General features: G+C 44.4%; 1 protein-coding gene across 5 annotated transcripts in view; it reads right to left on the reverse strand.

The window, feature by feature from the left end:
- Positions 1–7,918: 7,918 nt before the first annotated feature.
- The window catches only part of KLHL31 (kelch like family member 31), a 29,695-nt gene continuing 14,104 nt past the window's right edge, over positions 7,919–23,509 (reverse strand). For 2 of the 5 annotated variants that reach the window (XM_082729406.1, XM_082729402.1), the window contains exon 3: positions 21,235–21,999. In XM_082729406.1, coding sequence (XP_082585532.1) covers positions 21,267–21,999 — 733 coding nt within the window. In that variant the 3' untranslated portion in view covers positions 21,235–21,266. Of the gene's footprint in view, positions 7,944–10,192; positions 10,537–13,859; positions 13,914–21,234; positions 22,000–23,509 lie in introns of those variants that run through there. The other 3 variants (XM_082729405.1, XM_082729404.1, XM_082729403.1) reach the window with 3 other exon arrangements.

The following is a 23,509-nucleotide window of genomic DNA, read 5'->3' on the forward strand; positions in this document are numbered from 1 at the left end:
TGTTTTATAGCAGGAATGAAGCAGAGGGCAAAACCTCTTTGTAGAAAAGCCCAGTAAGTATCCTTCTCATGAAAAAGTCTTTTTCTAAATCTAAGGTCTTTTCTTTTATGTGCTCTGTAGAATGGAGTGTGTGCATGTTTGGGTGGGAATATATTGGCCATAAGTCTCCATCTTTTATTTTTCTTGTCCATGTAGTTCAGCGTCCATTTTCCTCTTGGTCTGTCAAAAGATACTGGTCAAGGGAGGGCACCTGGGTGGCTCAGTGAGTTAAACCTCTGCCTTCGGCTCAGGTCATGACTGAGGTCTAGTCCCGCATTGGGTTCTCTCCTTGGGGGGAGCCTGCTTCCCCCTCTCTCTCAGCCTGCTGCTCTGCCTACTTATGATCTCTCTCACTCTGTCCAATAAATAAATAAATCTTAAAAAAAAAAAAAAGATACTGGCCAAGGGAGCCAAGAAAAATGCCTCCTTCTATCCAGAGTTAAACACTCATATATGGGTAGATCAATGGCTGTGTTATGTAGGAGAGCACAGATCTGGTCATAGCAAAACTGGGCAGCACATCTGTAGCTCCAGATGCTGAGGCAATCTTTCTGTTTCCCTTCTGCTCCCCACAAGGCACTGCACTCTGATGGCTGAAGGGAGGTGGGGCATGGGTCTGTCAAAGATTTTTTATTGGTCTCCATGTGTCCTTTTTTTACGTGCCATTTCAGCATCACTTGTTTGTAAGGATTGAAAACACCTGAAAGCAGCTCAAGCAAAAGAGGGTTCACTGGAAGGATCTGAGCTTATGCCCTGGAGTCATTTGCAGAAAGGGTGTTGGGACCTCCTGGGAACTCTTTCTGGCTTGCACTATCTCCCTGATTGAGGTTCCAATGGCTCCGGCTGTTTCCTAGGACTGTTGCAGCAAGGCTCACCTCATAACGTGACTACAGGGTTGTAACAGCTACACAATTGGCTTAATTTTATTTTAAAAAGCAGTGTCCGTTCCACTTAGCCAACATGTTCCAAGTTGTTGTAAAGGATGCCGCAAAATGCTTGCAATTAAAGTCTTGTTCATTCACATTTAAAAACATTAAATGAATTGCATTTCATTTTCATGCATGTGCAGGATGGGAGGCTGTCATATCAAGACCGGACAGTCAAGTAGATAATGATAGAGTGCCAAGATTCCTAAAAGGTTGGGAATCATGTTGGGGGAGGGCAAAGAATTTGTTTCCCCCACAAGCATGTGGCTTCGAGCCAGTGTACCTCCTACTTGGTTTCCCTCCATTCCCTTCTGTTTTCCACCCCCTTCTTGTAATCAGTTTAATCAGGGGAATGAGGAGCGTGAGGTACCTCTGTTAGTCTTTTTTTTTTTAATTTATTTATTTGACAGAGATCACAAGCAGGCAGAGAGAGGAGGGGGGAAGCAGGTTCTCTGCTCAGCACATGGGGCTCGATCCCAAGACCCTGGGATCATGACCGGAGCCAAAGGCAGAGGCCCCAACCTACTGATTCACCCAGGCGCCCAGTCTTTTAACATCTGAATAGTTGTTACTTCTGAGAGACATGGAGACTTGTTGGGGTTGGGTGTGTTGTTCTGGTTCTTATCCCTTGGAAGTTTGAAAGTCTTTATTTTTTGTATCAGATATTTGACCAGAGGTCCAAGTCCAGAAGGTCAGACTCAGATGGTGAACCAGTGGGTTGTTAAGAGCTACGTAGAGGTCATTGAATCTACGCTGATCTAGAGTGAGGGACTAAGATTAAGGAATGTACAAGAAACTTAGATTCATTTAAAGAAATAACATAAAATGGAGTAATCAGGAGGATAAAGAAGGGAAAGAACTTCTGTGGTCTTTGTTCTTGGGAAAGGGGCAGGTTGGTCACCTCGCTATGGCTGTGAGCCTATTGTAACCTCCAGAATATGGGATTTGATGAGTCATGCACACTTGCAGAGGGCTTGGTCAGGACAACACTGAACTACTGGAATGGTCAATGCTGTCAGCAGTAGAAGATCAAGAGATGCTCTTTGGTCAGATTTGATAAAGAAATGACTTTCAGAGACACAGAGATATGGCACCAATTTTCTGCCATCCTAGGAGAGGATATGCACTAGATTACAGCAAGCATTTGGGTGAATCCCTCCATCTAGGCTTGGGGGGAGTTCAGGCCCCCTGGCAGATGGGTGGGAGAAATTTCATTATCCTCTGTATTCTTCCAATATCGCACATCCCGAGCTTTTTAGTTTTAAGGCAAGGGTGGGACAATATATTCCCAGTCCATTTGTGAATGACCTCAGAGAATGAGGTAGGGGAGAGGAAGATACCACTTTTAATCCACCCTGGAGGAGTCTCTAAATCCTCATGAGTATCTCAACTGGTTTGGTTGAATTGAAGGGTGTAAATATAGTGTTCTTTTTTAACCTAAACGTGATTTATTGATTGATTGATGAATTAATTGATTGATCAGTATGCATTGGGGACATAAACATGAAAATCATATGATCAAAACCCTTAAGGAGCTCAAATTTTAAATGGGGGATATAAACATTTATGATATTTGTGATAAGGACAACAATAAAGCAGATAAAGATATAAGGAATCTTCTGGTCTTTGCATGGAACATAATGTCCCTGGGAGGTCCTTTGCCCCCAAGCCAGTATGGGTCCCACTCCAGCTCCAGCTATTCTAAATGAGTCTAAAGATAATGTATGATCTCACACCTGGAGCCATGCCCGCAGTCTGAAATTTCCCAGTGGCTACCCAGTTATTGGTCTGGTCCCTACAGGCCCATTAATTATTATCCATCCCACAGTGTTACTTCTGGAACAGACACCAGACGGGTAGTATCAGGAATAGTACTGCATGGGTTTGGCCCCCACAATCTTTGAAATAGGCCTGTTTCCATTCTGGCTCTTGCTGGGGAACCAGCATCTTCACTTCCTGATTTCTATCACATGCCTTCCTAGAGCCCTGTCCCAAGGCCAGCGGGTAGAAGAGTTCAAAGGGCAAGAAACCAGACATGGAGGGACCTGAAGCTCAAGAAGTGAGCAGCAAACCCTCAGCACATCATTATCATGGATAATTTAGCAAGGCATGAAAATAGATGCCCCCAGTGGAGTCACACTGGGCTAACAAAAGGCCTCTTGCTCTTAGTGGTTCCTTCCGGGCTAGTATTTTCTTGCTGCACATGAAAGCATAAAAGACATTCTGTTAGGAAGATGAAAAAAAAAATGCTTGTTTTAGACAAAGCTGGTGAGGGTTTAAGGATCACCTATTTATTGGCCATACTGAGTTTCAGTGGATTAAAAATAAAATAAGAAAAATAAACTCAGGCAGTCTTTCCTTCTTCAAAGGCAAATTTTCCAAGCCTTTCTTTTCCACCTGAAAACAGGAATTGAGAAACAGTAAAAAGAGATACTGGAGAAGGCTAGAGTTCCAGCATCCAATACTGTTCTTAGAAATAAATGCTTGATTCCAAAAGTTCTCTGAATACCACGTAGCCCTGAAGAAACTACAATTGCTGGCTCAGACCTTGATAAAATAACATATATTAGATGCTTTTCTTTGCCAGGCACACTTCTAAGTGATATACATCCCCCCACACACACTGTTTATATATATACTATATACACTAATATACTGTATATATAGCCTATAGTATATAATGTAAATATATATTATAATACACACACACACACACACACACATTAATTTCTTTATTTTCTTAGAGCATAAAGGATAAGCAGAACTTTCAAGTTCTGGTATGTTCTAAGACAAGTTAACCCAGAAACTGTTATGGAAAAACAGATTCAGCAAAAAGGGACCAGCCAATATGTTACGTGGAAGTCCCCATGGCTTAGTGGCAGGGATTGGATGTGGTGCCCTTAGGGGAAAAACGATGAGGTCAGAGCAGACAGGGAGAGATCAGGTCTGGCACTTCTGCAGCAGGCCTGGATTCAAAGATGAGCTGATGGGAAGCCAGGCAGACAGTTCGACCGAGGCATTCATCCATAGGGGCTGGCCAGAGAGGCACAGTTTGGATTGAGAATGTGGGTGCCCTAGATCAAAGCGAGAGGCCTGCGGACGGGGTACAGGGCCCTGGAGGGCAGTCTCAGCCATGGGATAAAGCAGCAGTGACTTTTTATAGAGCGCTGGTGTGTGGGGTACTCTTTGGGAACCCTGAGAGGGGTATGGGGTGTCTAGCACCATATGGGTATACCCTCCCACAGTCTGGATCCAGGCAAAGGAAGGGACAAAGTACAAGAATCACGAGAGCAGGGAGAAGCTGTGCCAGATTTCATCCCAACACCAAAAAATAGTTGCAAAAATAGAAGAAGAGGATTTTTATTCCCTACTGGACTGGGATTCAGTCTTCTTTTCCATCAGGTCTGGGATTCTAATTGTTCATGGTACTGACTTTGGCATGGGGATGATTATGATTACTCAGGGTTTTCGTAGTTTAAATCCTACTTGGCTCATTCCAGTAGGCACTAATGCCAAACTTCTACCACTGAATCCAAAGGCTTGTTAAAGACATGGCAATGCCATGCCGAGAGATTTGCCGCAAGTCATTACTTGTAACCCGTTCTTGCTTGCTGTCTTGTGGTATTCTTCAGTTCCTAATCCCCTAAATCTAAGTAAAGGGTTGGCAAAGTGTTTCTGGTAAGGGCCAGATGGTAAATGCTTTAGGCTTTGCTGGCAACATTCCGGTCCGCCATTGTGGTGGGAATCTGTGATAGACTGTAAGATCGACAGATACGCTGTGTCCCAGGACAACTCTATCCACAAAACAGGCAGCAGTCAGGTTTGGCACGTGGGCCACCGTGGCTGAACCAGGATAGAAATACATAGACAGATAAACACCCTTTCTACCTCCCCACGAGCAACTGTCGTATTCTAATTGTCTTTTCCTAAAGGACAAGGGGAAGGAGAAATCATTTTGTCTGCATGGACACTGTCATTTACCTTCTCTCTTACATTTGTAACCTCGGAAGCTAATAGCCTTAAACCAAACTTCTTGCCTACTTTTAAAAGATACAGAAGGGGCTGGAATATATTCTGGTGGGTTTTTTAATTTTAAAGAAGGGGACCCCATTTGCTATTTTTTCCTCCTATCTAGTGAATAGTCTTCCCACACAGACAGCCTCTGGTAAGAGTCGAGTAGCGTCCCTTAGGCAGCCTCTACTCTTTCTTTTTCTGAGTTTCACTGGCAACAGTGACCATGTAAATAGCCTTTGTAATTTTACTCTCTTTGGAGCGGCTTATCCAAGTAAAGAGTTAACAGATTTAAAGATGAAGCAAATGTGATTCCTCCTAAAATGCAGAAAATTACCAGAGAGCTTGAGTGAGAAACTACTAGAAGAGAGATATCCTGGCCAAAATCAAGTCCAAAGGTTAAACACGTTTGCCCTCCTTATCTAAGGAATGAAAATGGTCAGATGACAAGATAGCACTAGGTTGACTCTAGATTCTCTTCAGCGAATACCAGATTTACCACCTGTTATTGGTTGGACTCTGTCTTCCCAAAAGATCCAGTGAAATGCTGACCCCTGGGACCTGTGAACGTCACCTTATTTGAAAATAAGGTCTTTGCAGATGTAATCGAGTTAAGTTCAAGTCATTAGGGTAGATCCTTATCCAGTATGACCAGTGTTCCTGTGAGGAGGGGGAGATCCGGACACAGACCCACACACAGAGGAGAGTGAGCAGGGAGAAGATGGCCACTTGACAACAGAAGCAGAGATTGAAAGGAGGTAGCCATGAGCCAGGAAATATCTGGGAGGACTGGTAACTTCCGGAAGCGAGGGAAGAGCGTGGAACAGGCTCACTGTCAGAGGCCTCCAGAAGGAGCCAACCTTTTTGGCACCTCAGTTGTTGACTTCCAGCCTTCAGAACTGTGAAAGCACACGCTTCTATTGTTTGAAGCTGCTGTTTGTGGTAATTTGTTATGGCCGTCCTAGAAAACGAATTTGCCAACTGTAGGCCGACGTCAGATAGCTCACATCGATTCTGTAGTGTGCTCCCCGCTGCTCATGTTCATTAAATGTCCTCCTCCTCCTCAAGATCTGGATACCTCGGTAGTGGGGTAAGCTTAGTGTTCTATCATCATAGGCAAAGGCTACATTCTGATTTTATTTTAAGGTATCTTGCAGATAACCTGGGACTTTCAAAGTCTAGTGGAAGTGATCATTTTAATACTTTCCCTCTTTTTGTCATGTGAATTCAGAGCCAGGCCAAAGGCAGTTTGGCAAATGGTCAGCAACTGATAGTATGACTGAAAAACCTGATAAGTCAGCTATTGTTCTACTGTACGAGCTTCTTTGGGTCCTCTGAACTCATGAAATATAACAAAGCACTGTATTGTCCAAACTTTTCTGAATATATGGCCAGTGGTCACGTACTCCTTTTGCTTTGGCTGTGCCTGTCTAACAGAAATTCTCTGGTGTCTTTGTTTCCCTTTAGCACTTTCCCTCTAATGTGACCTGTCCTTGATGACATGGTTATAGAGAAGGCCAGGTACCTAGTAGAGCAGAATGGCATGGAAGCATGGCGGAAGTCAGGCTGTGATGCAGGAAGGAACATTCCCACACCAAAGAAGTCTGAGAGCTGACATTACTTGAGTGAGTCCCATGTGCCAAACACTCCCCTAGATGCTTGACAGCAGATAATGGTTTTATTCTTTAAGGACCCTAAGGGGCAGGTGCTATTGTTTTCCCCCTCTTTATAGCTAAGGAACCAATTTATGGCAACGATAAGTAAAACTTACCCAAGGTTACAGGGCTGGGTGGGTCAGGACTAAGATGATGAACGCAGGTGTTCCAGTGGCAAAGTCTTTTCTTTGACCATTACTCTGTTTCTTTTCTACCTGGGAAATACTCCCATCCTGAAAATCAGTGTTTTTATGTCCTTTTCAGCTAACCAAGCTTTGGATCTGTGTACTTGCCTGAGGAGGCAGGGTCGTCTTTGCAGGAAGGGGACTGAATGGGAGCCTCTGGATTTCAGCTCTAGAGCCTTGGTGATTGGACAATGTTTCAGAGGTCTCTTGACTTTGAATGACCTAGGCCACATGGGCACCATTTTTAAGCAGTCATATCTTCTTGAACTAGACCCACTAACTGGAAATATCACAATGTTTGCAAAATTAAATGCTTTATTTTTGTATCATGTTATTATACACTAAAATTAATGGTAGTGATTATGCATGATTGACTGCAAGTCTACTTACCTCTGTATATAACACATTATCTGGGACGAGGTATCAGAAACCCACGAAAGAGAGGGCCAGAGTCCAATGCCTCCCCTGAGGGACCTCCTGCAGGCCTGTGGCTCCTAATGTTGAAGCGGTCAAGAGGAGAAAGGATTAGGGAATGGAGGAGTCATAGTTGCTTCTAGGACCTGGATTTAATCCCATTGGTCCCAATACAGCCTATTCATAACAATTTTTTTATTAAAATCCTTTTATCCTAAAATGACTTTCATAGATAACATAAGCTACTTCTATACATAATTAAAAGTCAGTGTAATGCCGCAGCTTAATCATAAAGAAAAAAACCAAAGGAAAAGAAGTAGAAATTGCATAGTGTGATATTTATTGCTCAGGACCAACTGTAGGAAAATCATAATGATGTAGGCAGATGCTTGCAGCCGAATGTGCAAATGCAAGTATGCAGGATACAAGGTGTGGTGTGACTTACACCCCGAGAACGGCCTTACCTCTGAGGTGAGTCTCCTGGTGGTGAGTAATCTACGTAAAATTATTAGTAAAACAGCATGTAATCTTCCCCTGATTAAAACAACAACAACAGGGGCGCTTGGGTGGCTCAGTGGGTTAAAACCTCTGCCTTCGGCGCAGGTCATCTCAGGGTCCTGGAATCGAGCCCCGTATCAGGCGCTCTGCTCAGCAGGGAGCCCGCTTCCTCTTCTCTCTCTCTGCCTGCCTCTCTGCCTACTTGTGGTCTTTCTCTGACAAATAAATAAATAAAATCTTAAAAAAAAAAACATAAAATAAAACAGCAACAACAGGGACACTTAGATGCGTCAGTGGGTTAAGCCTTTGCCTTGGCTCAGGTCATGGTCTCAGGGTCCTGGGATCAAGTCCCGTATCGGGCTCTCTGCTCAGCAGGGAGCCTGCTTCCTCTTTCTCTGCCTACTTGTGATCTCTCTCTGTCAAATAAATAAATAAAATATTTAAAAAAACAGCAGCAAAAAAGTTGTCAATAAAACAACATACAATTTTCCCTCAAATTTTTTTCCCAAGAATTTGCATTTTTTTGAGAGATTTTATTTATTTGTCAAAGAGAGAAAGCTCAGGCAGGGGGAGTGGCAGGCAGAGGGAGAAGCAGGCTTGCAGCTGACCAAAGAACCTGATGTGGGACTCGATCCCAGGATTCCGGGATCATGACCTGAGCTGAAGGCAGACACTTAACTGACAGTGTGGCCCAGGCGTCCCTCCCCTCAAATTTAGTGGCATTGCTGAGATATTCAGCCTATATCAAAACCAAGAAAAAACACTGCATTATTGTGGGAAATAGACCTGAGTCCTGAATTTGTCACCTACTTGAATTAATATGACAGTTAAGTAGGATGTGGGACTACTTAGTTGTGGGGCCATCTCACGCATTCTATGGTATCTACCACACCTGAACTTCTGTTGTTAGAACAAACAACCATCCCCGGAAATGTCCGCACCTCTAGGGGTTGTTTAACTCCAACTCATGGCCATGAGGTTCGGCCTTTTTTATTTATAAATCTCTCTCATCTCCTTGTCCTCTCCTGTCTCTGTCTCTTCTCCCTTCTCCTCTTTCCCTCTGCCGCCACTCCTGTTCACCTTACTTGTTCCCTGACTTTCTCCCCTCCTTGCTCTGCTCTCCCCCATCTCCTCCTCCTTCTCCCCTTCATCAGGGAGGAGGTGGTAGCCCTCTTCCAATTGCAGAGTTGGGGGCTTCTTGTCTCTCGAGGAGAGTACATCTCATACGACTGCCTTCCAGCTCTGAGCATTCTCACATTGCATTTTCTCTCTTTCTCTCTCTCCCCCTCCTAATTTTGATCTGTGATTTCAGCTGTACAGGTCAGAAAATACGGTCTGAGAAACATGGTGACATCAGAGCCTTAACTCTTTAATATAATTTAGACTCTTAAACACCAAATAAGGGCTAAGATATAGATATGCATAATTGCCTTTAATTTTCATCTTCTCCCCATTTTGCAGAGGAGGGGCTGAGACACAGAAATTAAATGACAGGCTAAGCCCACAGAGCTCATAAATGGCAGAGCTGGGATGTTCTCTTCTGACCTAGGCAAGGGGTGCTCTGAATCGGTTCCTATCCCCACAGAACTGGCTACTTGGGTGCAGATGAAAAACCTGTAAAGGAACCGATGAGAACTGGACAGCGAATATTTATTGGATATTGCCATGTGTCATTAATGCTCTACATGCCTTACCATTATTATTATGTTTTTTTGAGAGAGAGAGTGTGTGTGTGCACATGCAGTGGAGCAGGGGTGAGGGCAGGGAGCGACAGTGGGAGAGGGGGAGAAAATCTTAAGCGAGTTCCACCCCCAGTGCAGAGCCCAACAGCTCAACATGGGGCTCATTCTCACAAACCCGAGATCATGACCCAAACTGAAGTCAAGAGTCAAGATGCTTAACCAATTGCGCCATGCAGACGCTCCTTAACGTTTTCAATAACCCTGCAGTGACCATGCTTTTTGTTGTTCTTTTTTAGTGTTGCCACCAATGTCTCACTGACAGATAAGGGACCAGAGGAAGACAGCTGCTGGGATTCGGACGCAGATAGACGGCCTTGGGAGCCTGGGTTCTCACCCACTAGTCTAAGCCCAGGGATTTCGAGAGAGGGGGATGTTTTTGGCAGCTGGAATTGGGGAATGAACAGCACTGCAGCTGAGCTTAGGGCTGGGGAGTTTCCCCCTGGAGATGGAGGAAGTGTCTTCTGTGCCTTGAATGGGTGAAGCCTGGTGGACAAGGAGGAGAGGGAGTCAGGTAGGGCTTTCTCCTTTTAAAATGTAAAGGCATTATTATTTATTTATTAAATATTCCAGTTGAATTTGGAAGAGAACTTTACAGCTGAGCATCTGTAATTGGAATAGATTATATCTTTATCTGTTCTGGGCGACTTGAAATAATTTTTTAAAAATATTATTTGTTGAAATTTATTTTTTTTAAGATTTTATTTATTTGACAGAGAGAGCGAGCAAGAGACAGAATACAAGCAGGGGGAGGGGGAGAGGGAGAAACAGGCTCTCCACTGAGCAGGGAGCCCTGTGTGAGCTGTGATCCCAGGACCCTGAGATATGACCCCAGCCCAAAGCAGATGCTTAACGACTGAGCCACCCAGGCACCCTCTATTGAAATAATTTGTGAGAAGACACCACGGTCATGCCTGTCTCTTCCTCTGCGTGCTGCATGTACCAGGAAATGGTCCAAAGGCGAGACCTGGGGCTCAAGTCTTGATTCTGCCTGTGGATCTGGGACCTCCTACTTCATCTTCCCCATTCTTCTGCAAGTGTGGAGTAATGACGCAGGCCGCAGCTCATCCTGGCAAGATATTAGAAGGCCTAAGGAGGGAACAGAGCTGCCAAGCTTCAGAGGAAAGGTGCTATGAAACTCTAAGGCATCAAACATTTTTGTTACTTTGGTTACTGTCTCTTTTAATACATAGTAGTAATTAACATTGGTCATCAGCAACTCAGAATAGAAATGGTGTGACCTTGATAAATTTTAGAGTGACTTGGTGTTTTCATATACATGGTCTAATTCAATCTTTATAATTGCCCTATGATGTAAGCAGGATGGTTATGATCAATTGCAATTTTTACAAAAACTGAGACCCAAACCATTTGTTTAGTACATGCTGGGTCTAGGGATAAAAATCCTGTCTTCCAACTCTCAGTTTAGACTACTTTCCAGAGACAATAGAAGAGGCATTTTGGGGTCAACCCTTGCTAAATTTCTTGGCAAAATTCAAGACAGACTAGCGCACACATAGACTTGATAAGGTCTTTGAACAGAGTATGTAATCCACAGTGACACTGAATTCCAAAATCTTCTTAAAATTCAGCTCCAAGCTTGCCTTTTTTACTTTGACCCTTCTGGATAAGAATCTGTTACCCTTGTAGCAATCCCATAAGGCTGCTTTCTCAGCCCTGTAATTACACATATCTTGTCACACAGCAATAGTTCATGTGCATGTCTGCCTCTCCAGACTCCTCCTCCTGGTCCCCCCACCCCCACCCCAGGGGACAGTAAGACAAGGGCAAGCCATCTTGGGTCTCCAGCACCTAGCAGGTTTCTAGACATAGGAGATGTTCGAGAAGGATCTTTATTTTTTTCCTAAAAGGAAAATTTATTTTGACTGCTAAAATTCAGAAACATTTAAAAATAGTAAGGAGGTCATGATCCCAGGGTCCTGGGATCGAGCCCCTCGTCTGGCTCTCTGCTCAGCAGGGAGCCTACTTCCCTTCCTCTCTCTCTGCCTACCTCTCTGCCTACTTGTGATCTCTCTGTGTCAAATAAGTAAATAAAACCTTAAAAAAAAATAAACAGTAAGGAAGATAAAAAATGAAATAAAATTAAAAAGAAATAGAAAAATAAGAAACAAATGGTTGCAAAATGACAAATCCCCTAACCTATGAATTAATAATAAAAACATTACTAAGTTTAGCTGGGGATGGTACTGCCATTTGGGGTTGTGTGTATGTGTTATTTTAAAACCAGTCAAACCATTTTGAGGTAATATTAAGTTACTTTTATTTTTTTAAAAAAATACACTATTTATTTGTCAGAGAGACAGAGAGAGCACAAACAGAGGGGAGAGGCAGGCAGAGGGAGAGTCAGGCTCCCAGCTCAGCAAGGAGCCTGATGCAGGACTCAATCCCAGGACCCTGGGATCATGACCTGAGCTGAAGGCAGATGCTTCACTGACTGAGCCATCCAGGTTGCCCAACGTCTACCGATTTCTAATAGCAGCTCAGAGGGTAAAGAAATGGTTGTTATTCTTCTGAATGTCTCCATTTGGTCGTGTCAAAGTTCAATGATCATTTAAGTAATAATGGACATTTTTCTTTGAGCAAAATACAATTCATTGTATATAGTCTACAGGGCCCGCAGAAGAATGATAGAACAACATCTGTATCTGAAAAACACTACCTTATGGGTCATTATTCTGTCAGCCCTCACTAACAGTAAATGTAGCATCAATCAAATAATAGTAGTTAAATGAAAAAGAGGTCCATCAAAATGACTTTTAAAGAGGGGGAACACAGGCATATCACCATTGGCTGTGGACACTCAGGGGTCAGGTGCTTTGAAAGTTGAATCAAACCTGCATGTGACCCAGGTTTCCTGAGTCCTCCCAGCTTAACTCTGCTCTTCCCCTAGGGACCTGCTGATCAGGGGATGTCCCGATTCTCTTGGGCCTGTGCCAGGGCTGCTCATTGAACAGCAGAGACTTTAGTTTTCTTCTGTTGCTGAACACATCACCCTTCCAACTGAGTGCCTTAAAGCAACACACATTTATTGCCTTTTGAGTTCTGCAGGTTGGAGAGGCGTTAACTTGGCCGGTTTCTCTGCTCCAGATTTCACCAGCCTCTGATGCAGAGCTCCAGCTCAGGATCCTGAGATCATGAATGAGATGAAATCAAGAGCCTTTAAGACATTTCTGATGTGAGTTTTGAAGGACTGGGGGGATTTTGATTCATTTGCAAGTGGCCACACGTCTGTCCTTGAAGGCAGGCACGATGATTGCAACACTGAGGAATCACCCTGGCTAGAGGTGACTCGGGTCCTTCCGGGTCTTGTAAGGAGTCCAGGCGTCACCGACTTCACATTATTCTTCCACCCGGCACAGAAAAGCTTTTGCCTAGCTCTTTTCTTCCTCTTTAAAGTACACGGGCTCTTTATTATAGAAAGCAAATACCAGAATCACCAGGAGACCCAGAGAGAACTGTGCATTGTCTCCAGCTTCCCGACAGCCCTGGCTGATCCCAGCACAGCTGCTCAGGACTGCTGGAAGGTCATAGTTGTGCCAGCCGGCAGGCCCTCCATCCTTCCAAAGGGTACCGCAGCGCCACCTCTTGTTGGCTGGTGCCCTTAGCCACTACTGGCACAGAACCCTGCAGACTGTTCCACATCTGACTCTTAAACCCTCACCTCCATCCAGGACAGACCACTAGTGGGACAGGGAGAGGGGGAAGCCAGGTTTTGTACAACAGGGCTGTCTAACTTTGCCCTGCCCAGGGAAAGAGAAAGTGTATAAGGAAACGGTTTGTATGGCGCAAGGAGTGGGGGTGGGGCAGCAAAGGGACCGGGTGGAGAACGGAAAGGGCTGATGCAGCCAGAGAAGACCAGCCTGTGAGCACTGGCCTCTCTCAGCTCTCCCTGCAAACCTGCAGCAAAACCCCAGCAGCAAACCTGGGAGGCATCAAAGCAGTGCTGCTCCAGACCCCAGTCCCTGCATGTCAGGGCTTAATGGTGGCACACCCTGCAGTAAAGGGCTCCCTGCCACTGCCCCCCCCCCCCACCCCGGGGGAGCCTCACTCTTCTGTTTCAAGTTTCCTTCTGCAGCCCAGGACTCTGGTCTGCCCACAGTGATCCCAGGGCCCTCCCAGCCCTGCAGTCTCCCTCTCTCTTTTCGGTTTGGTCAGTAGAGGCAAGGGCAGAGGTCTTCACCAAAGGTACTCACTTGCTGAGCTGGATTTCAACTGGGAAAATTCAGGAGAAATCAAGGGGGAGCTGATGTGTCTTCATATTTCATGGTTTTTTATGGAGCCGGTCTGTCTCCATTCAATGCAAACATTCCTGGGAGACTCTCTTCCAGTGGCCCTGTCACCCTCAGAGCGCAGCTCCCAAGTGTGCGTGGGGCTGGTCTGTGGTCCACCACATCGCCTTCAGAAGTGTGCCTCCGTGTTGTGTCTCTGAAGAACAACAAGCAGATCCCCCTTACAGCTGCATTTACCACCTTTTTTTTTTTTTTTAAGATTTATTTATTTATTTATTTGTCAGAGAGAGAGAGAGAGCACACAAGCAGGCAGAGTGGCAGGCAGAGGTGGAGAGAGAAGCAGGCTCCCTACTGAGGAAGGATCCCCATGCGGGAGTCAATCCCAGGACCCGGATCCTGACCTGAGCTGAAGGCAGTGGCTTAACCGGCTGAGCCACCCAGGCATCCCTGCATTTGCCACTTTTTGTCTTTGTAATACAACATCTCATTCTCCTACAATCTCTGGTCGCCTCAGGTCCAGAGCCTTACTGTCTATCACCCAGGACTCTCCCTTGTCCTCAGTATCGTTAACTTTGAAAGAAGTGAAAGAACCACAGATGGAGGCAGGTGTGGAGGTCCTGAAGGGGCCAGGGTTTGGGCTGCGAGTGCCCTGCGCAGTCCCTCCTTCTAGCTCTTATTCCTGAATTGGAAGAAGTCCTCTGGGTGTTAATGGGTAGGCTCCTGACTTTTCAGGTTTCTCCATGTGGCCAGGAATGTGGCCGCCCTCAAGAAATATTTAAAGAAATGGGGAACCCTGGGGGGCTCAGTTGATTAAGCATCTGTCTGGGCTCATTTCATGATCCCAGGGCCCTGGGACAGGGAGACCCAAGGAGGGAGGAGGGGGTGATTCTGATATTGGACGGATTTCCTTGATGGTTTGTGGGAACCAGATTTATACCAACAGTCAAGGCTTACTGAATACAGTAATGCATGATCCCAGGGTTCTGGGATCGAGCCCCTCATTGGGCTCTCTGCTCGGCAGGGAGCCTGCTTCCCCCTCTCTCTCTGCCTGCTGCTCTGCCTACTTGTGATTTCTGTCTGTCAAATAAATACAGTCTTTAAAAAAAAAAAAAAGCAATAACGCAAGGCACCTGGCTGACTCAGTCAGAAGAATGTGTGACTCATTCTCGGGGTCCTGGGTTCGAGCCCCACATCAAGGATAGAGATTACTTAAATAAACTTTGAAAAGCATTAAGTAAACTGAAGTTTGTGTAGACCTGTGGGGGCCCTGAATTGAAAAAAGGCCGCAAGAGTTGTTCGGGCTTGGCCTTCAGAAGGGAAAAGGCAAGACACACTAGAGGACTTCAGAACAAGTCTTATGAGCCAGGAAAAGGAAAGAGGAGAACGTGGATCCAGAGATTAAGGGGAGGCAGTTGGCCTGGGAAGCTCTTCGCTCCATGGGCAATGAGGAAGGAAGCTGGGAGCAGTGGTTTCCAAAATGTAATCATTCAATGTGCAGAGATGATGCTATATGAAATCCTTTCTTCTTCCTCTTGGGCTCCCCTGAAGTCTTCTTCTCCAGCTCCCTTGCTTCTAGGTATGGCCAGATGCCTACTTCTGTGATGTAGTGATGGAGGCAGAATTGACCTAAGTCACTTCATACCTGGCTCACCAAAAATAGATCCCGCTCAGTTTCCCCCTCTAATTGATGGTAGTGATGTCTCCAAGACGGAAAAATAATTTCTGAATGGAGAGCCTACAGGGATAACCTAAATGTGAGCACAAGGCAAAACCAGCCAGTCCTCCATTCATATCATGGGGCACTTCCCTCTTGTGGATACGGATTGAGATGGTGGCGGCGGGGTACAGAGACATGTTTGTTATGAAATTACGGTCTTGTTTCTTCCATTTTGACATATCACCCCATCTGAATGAGAGAAATAGTCATTTTCAAAGCCTTTTTTGGTGACGCCTGAGTGGTTCAGTTGGTTACATGTCTGCCTTTAGTTCAGGTCATGATCCCAAGGTCCTCGGAGTGAGCCCCGCAGGGAACCTGCTTCTCCCTCTGCCTACAGCTCCCCCTGCTTGTGCTCTCTCTCTCTCTAACAAATAAATGAATACAGTCTTAAAAAAATAAAAGGTCTTTCTTGAACATTGCTTCTATAGTTACAACTAAATATTGAGGCAAAACCTGAATGGTCATTTCTCCAAGATGAGTCAGGCTGACTTTTAAAGGTGCTTCCCTGAAAGGGATAAGAAAAGAAGCAATATAGGATCTTGGGCTGGCTAACCAGAAGCTACTGCATTTGTCCAAAGGTTAGGGAAAAGTGCCTCCCTTCCTCACCACTCTTTAAGGAGCAAGTCTGGCCTGAAACAGGGTGGAAGACTGGCATTGGCTAAGGAATCGTTTATCACACACCTATGTTCATAGCCCAACTTGTGAATGTGGCTGGAAAGGAAAACAAGAGGGGCTGAGGGGCGCCTGGGTGGCTCAGTGGATTAAGCCGCTGCCTTCGGCTTGGGTCGTGATCTCAGTGTCCTGGGATCAAGTCCCGTATCGGGCTCTCTGCTCAGCGGGGAGCCTGCTTTCCCCTCTGTCTCTGCCCGCCTCTCTGCCTACTTATGATCTATCTCTCTGTCAAATAAAATAGATAAAATCTTTAAAAAAAAAAAAAAAAAGAGGGGCTGAGCAGAGTATTTCTAGAGGGCATGGGTTGGATTTCCTCTCTCCATCCAGGCCTGTCCCCTTTCCTGAAGTGGACTTCCTAATGCACTTCTTTATCACCCAGATGAGGAAAAAGCATAGAGGTGGGTTTGGATATCTTTTTGTCTCTGGTCTTTCTATCAAATTTGCCAAACACAGTAGGTGCAAAATGGTTATTCCTTTGCTACATCCTAGAGTACCTTAGATGTCCTTCGTGTCATTAAATAATTTCACATGTGCTGTGAACTGGACAGACAGACTAGTATGTGAACGTGGGAGGGAGTGCAGACCTGTGGGGAAGCTTGGAGTTCTAGATGTGGGAGTTCAAAGAGAACTCAAGGAAACTCTGGGGCTCCTGCAGGTATGCTCAAAACTGGGAATGTGGCACGGGTTTTCTAGTCTCTTTTCATGATAACAGAGCTTGGAGAAGTTTAAGAAAAAGTAATTGCTGCCATTTTGAATTTTCTGGAAAGGACCATCTCAACTGAGTGTTACTCTTTAACTGCTAGATCAGATCGAAGATTGAGCATCTTATGTGGGTTACGCTTCCTTTGCTCATCTGGAAGGCGAGGTGGAAGAGTAAGGCGGTGAGAGTTTGCCGGGACACCAGCACGATTTCATTTCCGAAAATGTAGCTTCATCGCAATGATGACGAACCCGAGTCCGTGACCGGGCAGCTGTGGTCAGGGTGGGAATAAGGCTAGAAACCACCACACTTTATCTGTGATTTCTAAATGGTCAGGGCTGAGAGAGACCAAACGTAGGCTTTTGTCTGAGCCACAAGCAAGTCACTGCTGACTTGCTTATACATTTTTCTTTTACTAGTCTGCAAGCTGTTGGAACAACCCTTCAATTATTTGTCATCTCTTTTGTTGTTGTTGTGTTTTGCTGAGATGAATCATCATGAAAACTAACTGGAGGAGAAAACCAAACACCCCAACCATCACACAAAGGACACTTCAAAACCACCCACATCTGATATTGACTAAGTTCTCACTGAATACAGCTTTATTGATAGTGGTAAGGATACAGATACACATACATTTTAGTTTGTTGTTCCTTATATAATACCAGAATGTTTTAAAGAAAGAATTTGTTTTGTTTCGCCAGGATTTGCTGAATAAATACAAAGGTTTTTTGTTTGTTTGTTTTTTAAAGGAGTGTCCAAGACAAGTATTTTTATCCCAAATTCTCTGGGAGGGAAATTTAGGTGGTTTTTACCCTCTGAATGTGCTGGAGGGTAAATCTTTAATATTTTAGAATCTTTAGTTCTTATAATTACCACAGAGGAGTGTTGAGGTAATTATGCTGTGTTTTTACTGGTATGAAGAGACATACTGAAAAATAATTCCTTGTAATGCTATCTGGTGCTAGAAATCGTATTCATCAGTGGCTCGGATGAGGACGGAGCTCATTCAGAGAACATTCGTTCAAAAGAGAATGCAGAAGAGTCCTTTAAAGAAGATTACATAAACATGTTTCTTTGTAACTCGGGGGAAAAAATGAAGTAATTCCAGTTTGTCTAGTATCTTGGATCAATTTCTGAAGATATTTGGCCAAGATAACCAGCAAAAAATTGGCCTTTTAACACTCACGTATTTCCAGGGAAGCCTCTAGTTACATGCATGTTTGTAAAATATATTTACTATAATTGCTGCTCTGGCTTAAATAGGAACCATTTAGTACATTTTCACTTCCTTCTTTCCCCAGTTACACCTCTTCGCTCCTAAAACCCCACTATCGTCGAATCACTGATTTGAATTATATTAATCTGTACCATCACCGACTTTCTATACTTAACCAGTCTTACACCAGAAGAAGTAAACATGAAACTCATTCAAAGTCACTTAAAGCAACTAGTGCACCAGGGACAAGAGCGAAGCACCAAGAGTCTAACTCAAAGCGGACAGACTACATTAAAGTCTTGCTTCCTCGAGACTAGCACATCAGGAATCTGGCCCATTCAGAAAAAGACAGCTTATCCCTTCAGCAGCTGGGGAACTTGCTCCTACTCTGATGGATTGAATTGATGCTTTTATTTAATCACAGGACTTGGTGATTACAAAATACACATTACAAAAATTAGATGTCCTTTTCTTTCAGAAAAATAAAAGGAGGTCTGGAGTTGGATCCTGAGGCTGGAAGTATAACTAAATGTAAGCTCAAAACACATTAGAAATGACATCGTTTTCCAGCTGGGAAACATGGACAAACCGTCACATTTCTAGGAGCAATGGCTCCAGCACACGAAACAGGACACACGTTATTTTGATTCTCTAGACCTCCATGTCTTTCAGTTGTCCGTGAGAGATGTTCCAGGATAGGACCCCACCCATTTCTCCCACCCTTATGTCCCACCCTCCTTATCAATTTGCCATGCCAGAAATCCCAGGATTCTAAATTCATACCGTCTTTATTTATTGACCTATCTGTTGAGGCATAAGATAGAACAGCGACGCATCCGGTACCTGGTAAGCCTCGACGGGTGTGTTTTCAGAATCTTCAGATAAACAATATGGAAAATATGTTACATGGTCATTTTAAATGATTTATCCGGCGCTAACATGTCTTCACTCTCATGTCTAGAAAGCCACTGCCAAGTCTATGGACAACCTCTTACCAAGCTCTGAAGGCTGAAGAACCCTCTCGTTTCAATCTCTCATTCTTCCAAGATAAAATGTTACAACTGATTGATTCCTATTTCATTCCAAGCCTTAGGTCCTCCACTTCACAAAACCTCTAGAATCTCAATGGGAGACACATCTACTATTGTACATCAGGAATTATGCCTATTTGCCCCACTTGTGACCTGTGATCCACAATAAATCACCTTTCTTTCTTTCAAAATTTATAAGATACTATAGGCTGCTCAAGTGTACAAGAATATATTATATTTATACCAAACTAAAAGATGTCATAGCCACCCTCACATAGGTTTTGTTAGTTGTGGCCAAACTAATTTATTAAAAATGAAGTTTATTTTATCAAAGATCCTGCAAGGACAAAAATTATCTATAGTTAGTATGCTGATAGCTTAAGGGGCTCAGTGGTTTAACTTGTTCCATAAACTTGTTTCTTGTACAGCTTTATTCTCCAGTGTGGCCGGAGAATGAGTCAAGGGAGCAGGTGCCTTTAGACCTACTCCCTACTTGGAGAAGCTCCGAATGTTCTGTGTGGGGTGAGGAGACAGCCCAGTGTTTTTACATTAATAATGCCTTGTTCTTAGTTTACAGTGTTGTATGCTTTACCAAGTGTTACTGTTAAATACACATAGACTGAACTTTTCATAAGGGGCGATGATATAAAATTGTTCCACAAAGTGTACTATATGAACCACTTTTCACAGTTCAAATAAAATATTTTAAATATAAATATTGTAACTCTAGCAACAACCTAGCTACACAGGGTAGGAGAAATGGGACTAATGAAAACCCAGTTAGATTTCCATACATCTCATGGTTAACCATTTAAATAGTTTTATTTTTCAAAAACCAATTGCACATAACCCATAATTGATAGGCCACATCTCCAAAACAAATAAGCCACCAGAGTAGAGTGATTAATTGTAAGAAAGGAAAATATATATCATTTACTACAATCATTCCCTTGCTCTAAAACTTGGCAAATATGTAAGAAAAATGATATCCAGTGGATACATTTTAATTTGCAAAGCTAATTTGGAGCAGATGAAGTTAAAATATATAGAACAGAAGGGCATTATTATGTCCATGTGAAATAAATGTGTTAGAGTTTTAATTAGGAAATCAGGAGAATTGCTATGAAATGGGAAATGGTGACATTTACCAACAGGAGAAGCCATTCATCCTGTTACTGCCAAACCCAAGAATTCCAAATGTTCCCTTCATTCTCATCCATATAAAAAACGAGGGAAATCAAATTATTGCTATCAGTCGTATAATCTACGGGCTATATAAGCTTTAAGTTAATAGTCCTTACGGCCATAGTTTTATCTGGTGTTCTTCTTGGGGCTTATATTAGGGTCAAGGTTGCATCTTTTTAGGGTCAAAGTAAGACTGCCATGATACTGGCAATTCCTTTAATAGGGGACAAAGGTTAAAGTGCCAATACTTCCAGGAGAAACAACAAAATGACTGAAATATACAAAATTTACACCATAAACTAAATGGCTAGTAGCTTCTTTGAAAGCAAGTATTTTTCAATAGCAAATACCCTGGGGACTAAGGCACAGAATTAGAGGAGAATTAAGGGATAAACCAAAGGGATCAGTGTGACAGTCCAGGGAGGAATCCCTGTTACTCTCCAGTCAAACCTTGTTGTAAGTTTTAGAACGTTATCATGGGACGCCTTTCAATATTCTTTACTCAGTCGCGTATGGAAAAAGAAACTGTATTTAAACGTAGAACTTAACCTTTATGGATATAGATGGACTTCCATTTTAAAATAAAAGCTGTAACTGAACACTTTTAAATTCCTAAAGAAAAAGACGAGAGAAGATCAACTTTCGTACCTGAAATTGCTTACTCACATAAGCTTCATGTGTACTAAAGGGTAGAAGAAAAATCTCAAATGTGGGTGTAACCGCTATCCACGAAGGGGCCATGCCCCTGCGGGAAGAGTGCCTACGACGAATTCTGTCTGCCACCCAGTGGCCGCTGAAATAAATGGTTTCTTTTCTTTGTTGGCCAGGGCCCCGTATTTTGCCTTTTTTTTTTTTTTTTTTTAAAGAGGTAGATTACGCCCGCCCTACCAGGAATTCAAAACTAGCAAGACAGACGCCTCGATACGGCGTAAGATACAATCATTGTAGTAAATGTTACGTATTTTCCTTTCCGCGAACCCACGAACGCCTGTTTGCCCTTCCTGCGTCCCCGCAGCTACCTGGGTTCAGATACTGACTGGCACCGAGGACACCGAGCTGGCTCGGGACTCCCGGGTCACGCTGTTGGGCATCGAGAGGGTGCAGCAGGACACGCCCACGGTGGCCTCGGGCAGCTCGTCGTCCTCCGTCCACTCGTTGAGCTCCGGGCTGAAGCACTGGATGCACTTCTTGTACTTCTTCTCGCCCTCGTTCCAGCCCCCCAGCAGGTAGGCGCGGCCGTGCAGCGCCGAGGCGCCCGCCGTGCTCACGCCCACCAGCAGCGGCGCCGCGTAGCTCCACTGGCCGCTGGCCGGGCTGTAGCACTCCACGGTCAGCACGTCCACGCGCTCCCCGCGCGGCCCCAGCTGGCTGCCCCCCATCACGTACACCCGGTCGGCCAGCGTGACCGCGCAGTGCCAGCCTCGCGGCGTGCTGAGGCCCGGCAGCTCCTGCCACGAGTCGCCGGTGGGGTCGTACGCGCACACGGAGCGCGAGTACGCGCTGCCGATGTAGCCGCCGGTCACCAGCACGCGGCCGTCGGCGACCGCGCTGGCGTGGCAGCAGCGCGCCACCTCCAGGGGCGTCTTGGGCTGCCACTGATTGGTGGCGGGCACGTAGCACTCGAGCGAGGCCAGGCTGCCTTCGGGATTGCGGCCGCCCACGGCGTACAGGAGCCCGTTGAACACGCTCAGGCTGAAGTGCGTGCGCTTCTGGGTCATGTTGGCCAGGTGGATCCAGGTGTTGAAGCGGGGATCGTATCTGAAAATGGTAGAGCAAGTGTGACAGCCAGGTTGGCGGCAGCCAGGGACCCGCGTGACGCCACAACCCGCGGCGTGGCCACTGTGACACTCTTCAGGCAGGGAGGCTACGCTAGGCACAGAGCGCACTTCCTCACCCGCAGGCTGGGGTTTGTTTCTCAGCTAGTGAAGGGTGACGAGTTTGCGACTCCCCTCCTCCCGTTTATAAAACCGCTGCCTTTATCGGGCCTCTTGGAGAAGTCCCCACAGACGCCACTCGTCAGGCCCTCTTCTCCCTTCTCCCGTACTCCCACATCATGGGGGTAGAGGGGTGTTTATGAGACGGGGGCTTGTGGGGGAGGCAGGTGGAAGCTGGGTATCTGCGGCAATCACAAAGGGAACCCTGCCACATTTAAGTCAGTTCCACACATCTTCAGACACCAGCCATCCCTGGCTCATTCCTCCTGCTTCATTAGATAGCAGTTGGCTAACTGGACTTCTCCAGGTCTGGCAGACACCTGGCCACTGGAACAGTAAAGCTACGTCACTCAACCAAGTCTTCTATCTGCTTAGAATGAGATCAATGGAACTCATGTCCAAAAGCATCACCAGAGGGTTAACTTTCGATATTTCTCTATTTTCTAGCACTTATCCATAGGTAAGCTTTTTCAGTTTAGAGATCTGTCTTTTCAGTGTTTGATATTACAGTTATTATATCATAACTACTGAAACCAATACTGCAAAAACGGCTGAGTACCCAACAGAGTTATCAGCAGGAGGAAAATAAGTAGTCCTAGAAAACCTGTTTTAAACTGTTTACGTAGTTCCAAAGCATTGTAAACACAGGCCTCCCTGCATTAGTTTGATGTTCCTTCATTTTTGTCCCATTTAACCTCCAAATCAAAACTTAACTATAGTTATAAATTAAAGGGTGAAAATCAGTTAATTGTTTGGATTCATTTAAATGACACACAGACATAAAATAATAAAGGATATTTTCATGATATGCTTTATAAATTTTTAGATCTTCCTCATCAGTTATGATGAGGTATATCGTTATACCACGATATAAGCATGACTTCCTGACATTTCATATATATATGAAAGTGTTTTTATTATAAATATACACAGACAATATGGCATTCGAATTCCATTTTCTGAAGGATATATTATACCCTTACTATTTCTACATGTGTGAAAGCAATGGACAGTTTTTATAGAATTCAGTCTTCAAAAAATATTAAGAATTAATGACCTGCCACATTTTTAAATGATCTCATTGTATTTGCCAATTATGAATCTTGACAATCATCAGTAATAGTCATTTAAAAGAAATTCTGTATTATTTTGACTTTTCTTATTACTCAGTGTTAAAAACTAAATTTGTACCCAGTTTGTTTTCAGAAAAACAGTGTACTGTGAGGGAATGTTACTATAAATGAGAGAATATGAATTACCACTGACTTGTGGTATAACTTGTCTGGGTATCAGATGTCTCACATGTAAGATCCGAATAACCACATTTTCCCAGC

The sequence above is a fragment of the Mustela nivalis genome (genome assembly GCF_964662115.1).
Source record: "Mustela nivalis genome assembly, chromosome: 5".
NCBI classification, from domain to species: Eukaryota; Metazoa; Chordata; class Mammalia; order Carnivora; family Mustelidae; genus Mustela; species Mustela nivalis.